This window comes from Terrapene carolina, unplaced genomic scaffold (genome assembly GCF_002925995.2).
Source record: "Terrapene carolina triunguis isolate 2854851 unplaced genomic scaffold, T_m_triunguis-2.0 Scaffold32922, whole genome shotgun sequence".
In the NCBI taxonomy this organism is placed as follows: Eukaryota; Metazoa; Chordata; order Testudines; family Emydidae; genus Terrapene; species Terrapene triunguis.
In genome coordinates, this window is record NW_020697273.1 from 2,367,545 (window position 1) to 2,376,834 (window position 9,290).

At 48.7% G+C, this 9,290-nt stretch overlaps 1 protein-coding gene across 1 annotated transcript; it reads right to left on the reverse strand.

Annotated features, from left to right (window-relative positions):
- Window positions 1-6,415: 6,415 nt before the first annotated feature.
- On the reverse strand, window positions 6,416-9,076 carry LOC112103868 (ataxin-1-like). The gene has a single exon (XM_024195839.2). The coding sequence runs from the start codon at window positions 8,959-8,961 to the stop codon at window positions 6,871-6,873; it is 2,091 nt and encodes a 696-aa protein (XP_024051607.1). The 5' UTR covers window positions 8,962-9,076; the 3' UTR covers window positions 6,416-6,870.
- Between the last annotated feature and the right edge of the window lie 214 nt (window positions 9,077-9,290).

The following is a 9,290-nucleotide window of genomic DNA, read 5'->3' on the forward strand; positions in this document are numbered from 1 at the left end:
CAGGCTTCAGGGTATTTAGTTTCACAAACACCTCGGTGAGGTAGGGCAGTGGGATTATCCCCTTCGTACAGAAGGGGACTGAGAAACAAAGTGACTGGCACAAGTTCGTACAGGAAGTCTGTGGTGGAGTGAGTCTCCCCAGTCCAGGGGTTTGACAAGAGCTTGGGCCCATGCTTACTCTCTCAGTGATCTGGAAGAACTAAATAAAATCAGTGCTGGTGAAGTTTATGGGTGACACAAAGATTGGCGGAGGGTAAACAATAAGGACAGACCAGTTCTACAGTACTATTTGGATCACTCAGGAATCTAGGCTTATTCAGACAACATGCATCGGGCTGTATTAAAATGCAAGGTCAAACTTCTAGGAACAAGAATGTAGGTCACATGTACAGGATGTGGGACTATCTAGAAAGCAGAGACTCTGAAGAGGACTGAAGAGTCATGGTGAAAACCAACTGAACAGAAAATTCCAGGGCAATTCAGTGGCCAAGAGAGCTAATACAATACATAGATGTATAAGCAGAAAATATCCAGTAGAAAGAGGGAGGTGTCATTACCCACTGCATACAGCATCAGTTAGACCATTATTAGACTCATGTAGACTATCCTGACAAATTCGAAAGGGCTCAGAAATGAGCTGCAAGAATGATCTGAGGTATGGGAAAAACTGCCTTACAGTGAGTCTTAAGAAGTTCAATTTCGCTTATCCAAGAGATGGTTAAGAGGTGACTTGATCTTGGTGTGTAAATACCTACATGCAGAGAACATTCTTGATACTAGAGGGCTCTTTAACCTGGTAGAGAGCGGTATAAACACCCAGTGGTTGGAAGTCGAAGCTAGACCAACTCGGACTAGAGATAAGGCACAAATTAACAGCGAGTAGGATTAACCAATGGAACAGTTTACCAAAGGATATGGTGGAGTCTTCATCATTTGATGTCTTCCCAGCAAGACTGATGTTTTTCTAAAACACATACTCTCACTCAACCAGAACTGTCCCTGTCACAGGAATCATGAGGGGATAAATTCTTTGGCCTGCATTATGCAGCTGGTCAGATGAAATAATCATAATGGTCCCTTGTGTCCTTGAAATCTAACTTTAAAATAAAATAAGATCCAGCCACAGCATTTAAAAGGAGCTTTCCCAGAAACAGGATTTTAATTTATTGAGTAAATGTAAAGAAACTAATTTGACAGTGCCCCTTAATTTTGTATTAGGCGCTTCAGATACAACAGTGATAGATGCCTGGGAACCAATTATGAGAATTGTTTGGAGAGTTGCAAGCAACCGAAACTATTCAGGAGCCTGAGTGTTTGTTGCAACAAGCATTTAATCCTTCTCAAAGCTTTCTCAACAGTTTGCACCAATCATGGGTGTCACATCCTGCCAAAATTGTTATTTTCTTACCTTTAGTTGAGATATTTGCTTGCCCCATCATGTGTCACTGTGAGGGCTGACTTCCAGGAGCAAGCACTGCCTCTCTGGGCCTTGTCAGATACACTTTGTCCTGTGTTGTCTTGTTTAGTTCTTCCTTTGCTGTTGGCACTGATCTTCTTCCTCTGTTCTTACCGCTATCCCTTTTTACTCCTTTAACAGCCCCATGCACTGTGATGTTTGCCCTTCAAACATTATTCCTGCTGCTCCACAGTGCATTAGCGGATTAGGCTTCGCTACTGATCAGGGCTAGCCCAGAGGAATGGCTGTAGGAACTGGATATGCAGCGCAGAAGGGTTTGAACATAGACACTGATCATAAGCCATGTTTACTAGCAGGCTCTTGCCACTTACTTACCCGTGTGTTGTCAGCCTCCAGATCACTTTGTACAAGAAGAGGGGGCTTGCATCCAAATGCCCAAAGGAGCATGGGTGCCATAGAGAAGCAAGAAGTCGCAAACACAGAAGGAAAAACTATTGGTTTATATATAGATATAGATATATAGATATATACTGTGTTTACATAGTCAACAAGTTAAATGCAATATTCATAAGAAGAGCATTAACAATAAAAATACAATCTGTGTGTAGCCAAGTACAGACTTAAAATGGTAAAACAGGAAAGGATCTCACCAAAAGTACAAATATACAGTACAAATTGATTTATTTAAAACAGTTACAAAAAAAGCACAACAAAATAGAGATTATCCTTAGAATTATTAATGCTTTGTTAGAGATCAGGTAGGAAGAGAGGGGCTGGGACAAGGTTGGAGGGGAGCACCTGACTAGTTCTAAGGCTTTAGATACAATGCAGTTGGTTACATGTCAATACAGCCATTACATAACTGGGGATTATAGTTGAGGGTTGAGTACTTATCTACAAGACCACCTAGCTGTGGGTCAGCCCAGCCCATTTTCCCAGCGTGGCACTTCCCTACTTCTCGAGACCCCGAAGCCATTTGTATACAACAGTCCTTCCCCTGACTCTAAGGTGCTATGCAAGTGGAGAGAACCTGGGATGTACAGTGTCTGTCTGGAGGGGTCTAGCATGCCTGGGAAGGATGCTAGGGGCTAGCTGTGCAGTCCTCGCCCCTCAACGCACACAGATATAAATGCAGCGGAGGGGTCTCCACCATCAGCACATTCACGGCACCAACAGCACACCCTGGTTCAGACTCCCTGTACAGAATGCGCATTCAGAGCCATTTTAGCAGCTTCCTCTGCACAATTTCAGGCCCTAGAACAGCCCGAAAGACAGAGTGGTTGTGAGTTTGACACTAGGGAAAGGCACATGCGCTGCTGCAGGCAGGAACTGGTGTTCAGGCTGCTTGAGCTGCTGTGGTTAACAAACAGAACATTTGCTAAGTTATAGGGATTTTTACTTCTCTACAGGGGAAAGAAGGGTATGAAATGGAACAAACACTTAATGTGAAAAGTGCATTTTACTAGTGCCCCTGCTAGGAAGGGCTGGCAGAGCTCCCTCTGCAGCACTCCTCCGTTCTAGCCAGGGCTTCCTCTGCATAGTCTGGGAGTAATGGGAGCTCTGTCACTCAGACCTAGTCCCCTGTTCCTGGGGAAACAGCATACACCCTAGCTGCCAGCCTGGCCTCTGCTGGGCGGCTGTCCCCTGGAATGTTTCAGGAGATGGAACAGATGGCTGCAGATCCCTATTATTGCATATTATGGAATCTTCCCAAAGCCCCACCGTGAGCCTGGCAGGGAAAATGTGCCTGAAGACCCCAGCGCCCTGGCCAGATCACCTACACTGGGTGAGGCTGAGGCCAGCAGCTCTCTTTCCCTCTGTAGTGTAACAGCAGAAACACCTTATTGCTCTGGTAAGTCTATCCCCACCCTTGCCAACACAGAAGCCCCCACGGCCAGCTCATTCTGGGCCCTCTTTCAGATCATCCCTTCCTGCAAACCAGAGAACCCCAGCAGGCTCTTTCTTGGGCTCCCGCAGTGTCACTCCTCTCAGCTTCCCTCATACTTACTACCAGGGCTTTGGAGCTGTGCTCCGGCTCCACTCCAGCTCCAGGCAAAAACCTGCAGCTCCACTGCTCCAGCTCCAGGCTCCGCTCCAAAGCCCTGCTTACTACCTCCAGACTTTCCTGACACCAGCCAACACACAGACTACCACTATAGCATCCCATAACCAGCTAGGGGAGATTCTGCTGACTGTCGGGGGACCTGGCAGCTTCTGTGCTTCATTTCTGTTACCTGCCTCTGGGGCAAGGGTCCAGTATCCTACATCCTTCATTCGGTACTACCCTTTGGATGTGGTCTCGGTGCTGCTGTAAGGGCCCAGAATAGAAGAGTGACAGCTGGAACTTACTTGCTGAACTGTGGGATTGGTCAGAGGGAGAGAAGAGGAAAAGCACTGAGAAAGGCCACACTCCCGCTGGCTTCCTCCATTGAGCTTACATCAGCACTGCTTACCATAGATATGCAAGCAGGCAGCAGGACAGACTGGTAGTCAGGTGGAGAAAGGTGACAGAGCAAACTGTGGGGAGCACAGAAGTTACATTTTAGCCTAGCTGTAGTTGGCTTGGAAAGCAACTGCGCCTACCCTTTTAGCTGGCTGACAGAGCACAGTGAAGGGGGCAGACACAGTAACATCCCCCACTATGAAGCAGACTCTTCAAAACCCCTTTCTAAGAGGGACAAAGAGGCTCCTGTATTTAGTGAGGCACATGGCAGGGGTCTGCACCATTCAACTGCTCAAGTAATCTCCCTCCATGCACACAACCAGCCCCCTTACATTTCTACTCCAAGATGCATGTGTACCTGCCATAACCTCCTCCTCACCTATCAACCCACTACAGAAAACTACCCCTTGGCTCCTTTGCCCTGTGCCTACATCCAACATGCAGGCTACTCAGGACAAGCCAGTGTAACAACCAAGATCTTCATGCAGGAGAGTCAAGCAAGCAGCAAGTAGGTGAAACAGCAGGGAAGAAGTGTGATGAGAGGCCAAGCACCTAGAACTTGGCCAATCTGTTTTACAGCCAAAAGGTGCTGTGCAAACATCTGTCCTCTCTGCTGCTGCAACCAAGGGAGGCCAAAGTTTCCCAGGAAGAAAGTGTTATTTTGGTTTTAGTCTTTCAAATTTACTAAAGGGACTAACTAGAAATTGCTTATTGGCCAGAGGGAGCTGCAGATTATGCATCCAGAGCCCAGAGAAAAGTGAAGACAGCTAGAATCTCTGCTCTGGAAGAGGCCTGGTGAGGCTACATTGCCACAGGTCCAGGCACCTTCCTGACATCAGACCAACCCATGAGCAAGACAGGGAAAGCACCTGTTTGCCTTGGGGGGTGGGGGGTGGGAAGAGACAAGTGCAGACATTTCAACGGTGGCGATAGAATAACCTGCCAAGAGCGTTCGGGGGATACCAGCACTAGAGAGACAGGTAGATGTGCCGGGGGAAGGAACATTCTGGGGACTCTCTAAGCCTAAGACACAGTGTTCCCACATAGTGCACATACACCAGTGCCAACTCGGTTAGGAGGCACGTCAAGGGGAATGTGGACAAACACTGATCTGTTAGGAGCCACAACTACTGCAAGCTCAGCAGAACAATAAAGGTTGTGGAGGAAGATAAAAGGTGCAGAGACTGTTCACCAGCTGGAGGCATTGATACCCAAGCTACTCAGGGAGACAGAATAAAAATAGCGCCCAACAGCCAAGCACTCCAGGGAGCAGTGTTTGGGAAGATGGAAATTGAGGAAAAAACAAGAGGAAGAGAAAGCAAGAAGATGCGAAATAGAACTGGAGTGAGACACCATCAGGAACCCAGCTCGAAGCTTGAGGTGCATGCACTCCTCAAAGATACTAACACCTCTACGCAGGCATGTTCCGAATACAAAAACTGTTGACTGTAATACAATGAGGAATACTCAAAAGTCAGGATATGCCAAAGTGAAGGTTCTCTCATTCTCACCACCTGGTTGGCCTATTCTGGATTTCTTCTTGTGCAGTCAGGGGTGACTTGATACTAAGAATGTCCAGAGAGAGCAAGTTAGTGTGAATATAAGTACTTTCACTTGGACGGAGTGTTATTACCATAATAATGTATTAAACTGTTCTACACATCATTGTTTAAGAAAAAGACTCATCTCTCAATTTCACTGTGTAGTTCTGCAGTGGAACTCCACAGTGAAGCACCAGAGCATCCAGTGTAAAAGGACACCTATGAAACTGTCCAAAGATATTGCGCATGTTATTCCATAGTCCTGTGATTAGTAGAGAGACTCTAAACTTAGTGGAAATTTTGTATCATGCCTGCACACACATTTCTCTCGTTTATAGTTGTTATATTTAAACAAATTACCCTGGAAGGAGCAATTAGCCACCTGGAAAGTTTTTGTCTGGAGTAGTTCAGCCAATTTTGATTTATTGATGCACACAAGTGTCAGTCTTTTCACAGTGGAAGAATACATTTTCATCCTCATCTAAAGAGCAACTTAAAAGCATTTTGGCTCAGTTTTCCTCCCAAAAATTCAGCTACAATCTGAATCCAAGAATGGAAAGTTTAAGCCCAAAAGGAGATTTTTTTAGGAAGTTATGACCATGTGAAGAAAGCTTTAAAATGCAGTCTTCATATCACCTTTATTACAGCAATTACCACTAGGAAATGCTATAATTAGACTTAGCTTTGGTGACAAATAATTACGTAGGTATCTGTATAGCGGGGAACCAACTACAACTCATGCCCTATTCCAGCTGCCATAGGCCCTTCCCCAGTTCCCTGTTCAATCACTCCCTACCCATCCTCTAGGACCTTCCTCTCCAATTTCTAATATTCACTGCAGTCTCTTTCTACAGATGCTTTGCTAGAAGAAAGCCCAATAGGATTCAGTGGAGGAGACACATCAAGCAGAAGCCACCAGAGCAGCTCCTGCATCTCCCCCGCACCTCACAAACAGCTCCATTTGTGAAGAAGTTTCCTTTTAAAGTGCATGTGTGAAGAAAGCGGGTGCTGAGAGCAGTGTCCCCTGAATCCCAGTGAGGACTCACCCCTTCCCACCACGAAAAGAGGAATAAGAACTTCAGACATTTTATCTGCTACCTTAAACTGTGGCTTTTTGGGTCTGCTCTTCTTGACTCCCCCACCCATCCTGAATGCTCAGACCCTGCCCTGCAGGAAACTCAGGCACTAAGACAGATGTGTGAAAGTCCCAACCTCTGGAATGCTTCTAGTCACACGATCACGACCACATCACCTGTCCTCCATCCTTAGTTAGCCCATTGCTGCTGCTCCCTGAGGACTGGAGCCCTCTAGATTCCTCAATGATCAACAATTGAACTGGAACAAATCCAGCTCTGCACGGCAACGAGCAGCCGGGCTGGTGAACCCACCACTCAGTCTGTGCAAATTCTCCACCTGAAAGAAGTGAGGCTCACTCATGGGCGACATCCCAGGTCGTGGCCTCAAAGAGCTCACTTCCCTGCATTAGAACGCCCTTCGATGGACAGCTTGACCTCCTGTGGAATGAAAGAGGGACGAAGCAGGGACGGACGAGACTCCTCCCCCTGCATGCTGTATCTTTGGAAGCCTGGGGCTGTCCAGCAGTGCTGAGCACCAGGGTCAGGCTGGGAGGACTCTGTACAGGAAATCTGGGCTGCACTGTCCCTTTCTGTCTGATTCTTCCTCTCACTGGCTCGGTCAGATGGCTCTCTGGGCCCCTGACCTGTTCTCTCGGGCCTCTCTCTGGTAGGCACCAGCTGGCCTGCAAGAGGGCAGCTAGCCTGAGAAGCAGAGTTGCCATTCAAGCTCTGTAAACTGATTGATATGCAGACATCGCCCACCTGCAGCCTGTGACAGGGCAGAGCAAAGAGCTGAGCGGTCCGCCCCGGGCTACAGGAGGACCAGCCCTGGCCATACACGAAGAAGGGATGCTCGGGGGGTACGTCAATGCTCACTTTACTCTGTTGCTCCCCAACCACAAAATGCAATGTGACAAACCCAGGCCACTGGCTCTCCTGGATATCCACCACTGTGCTGGAGTCAATCTTCAGGCCCCCGCTAACCTCAGCACTCCGCACAAAGTCCTGGGTCTGCAGGTCTTCCACCCTCTTCAGCTCCCCTGTGGCCAGCTGTATGATGGCTCCTTTCATGAAATGGGAGGGCAGATGTGAGGAGCTGGGGGGCTGCAACTGGGTTGAGTCCTTGTCACGCGAGCTTCCGCGGGTCTGTGCATCTGGACTCTGTCTCATCAGGATTTCTGAAGCAGAAGACCTGATGGGCTCAGACCCAATACGCACCAAGACTGGCTTGCCATTGGCTACCACCATTCCTTTGGGTAACTGTCTGTGTCTAACCGGCTCCTCAGGGGACATCACATATGGACTCCTGGCCTGGCTTTTCTCAGCTGTTTCCACTGGGTTCCTCAGCAAGCCCCTTGACTCCCCCTGCTGATCAGGGATATTATGGCAAAGGTTTAAAGGGCTCAGGCCATCCTTTCTCTGGGCTGCCAGAATAGAGTAATCCTGAGAAGCCAACACCCCAACCACTCTCTGCACCTCCAAGTCAGTGTCTGGCGTGCTTCTGTGAGCTGGCACAGAGTCCTCTGTTCTCAGAGTCTGATAACCTGAAAAGAGCTGTCCATCCACCACACACTGCACTGCAGCCCCAGGCTGCGGGCCTTCAGCTTTATTGCTGGCAGAGGCCAAAGCCTCACTGGTCCTCCTCACCACACTATGCTCCAGATGTCTCTGTCCACCATTGGCAGAGGCTACCTCTGAACTCAGTTGACTTTCTTGCAGAGGAGGATCTGGGCTTCCCCCTACAGTGGTGGTCTCATATGCTGAATACCCTGGTGGGAGCCGAGACATCTGGTAATAGACAGGAACTCTACTCTGTGTGATGTCCAGTGGCTGGACTCCAGCATGGTGCTGCATTTGGCCTGAAGGGGAGATGACAGCGGCAGCTTTGCTGAAAGCATGGGCAGGAGAGGTAGTCTGGGGGGAAGGAGTGGCTTCTTCTGTAAAAAGAGAGGCATATGGCACAAAACGGGGAACATGAGAGGTGGTGAGGTTGGTAGAAGGTGATAGAAGAGGACTAGGGAGGAAGCTGGGGGGCACAGCATAGGGCACTGTGTAATGTGACCCTATAAACTGAAGAGACGTAGAGGGAATCTGAGCATAGTGGATGGGGGAATATGGAATCCCTGGATGCTGGATCAGGGAAGAGGTTACATTAAAGCTAGGGGGCAGAGGACTCATGTTCACAACTGGGTGGAGGCCAGTGGGAGAGAAGGTGGCTGGAGGCACAGCCACTTTGTATAGCATGCCATATTGATCCACAGTCAGGCCAGCTACTGCTTCAGCACCATCACTGCCAAGGCCATATCGTAACGGTGCTTGGCTCTGCCCAGTCACCACGACGCTCCTGCACCACTCTGGGGCATCGCTCACCGGCGTGTGATTGGTAGAGCAGCTGGCTACCCTCCCCACATCCTCACTTGTGACTGGAAGGTCTCGTTTCTTTGGGGGAAGGCATTCCTGGCTTCTCTCATGAGCAGGTTTCATATTGCTTTGTGGTGTCCCAGGAGAACTAAATGGCACTGCTTCCTCATGTGGGCATCAGCAGGGGCTGCTCTGAGCTGGCTTTGAACTCCCCAGCACTGCTGGCTGCCACAGCCTCATCTGCGGAGGAACAAAGAGAGAAGTGAGAAGTCAGCAGGTCCCACACAGCAAATGTGGAGCTAAGGCAGAGTGGCCAGGGAGCCTCCTCCTGACAGGACACAAACCAGAAGTGAAAGGGGAGGAGAAAGCAGAGTGGGAACAATGGCTAGGACAAGGCAGTCTAGAGAAGACTACAACACAACGAGTAATCCAGGAAGGGGAAGAACCCCCCC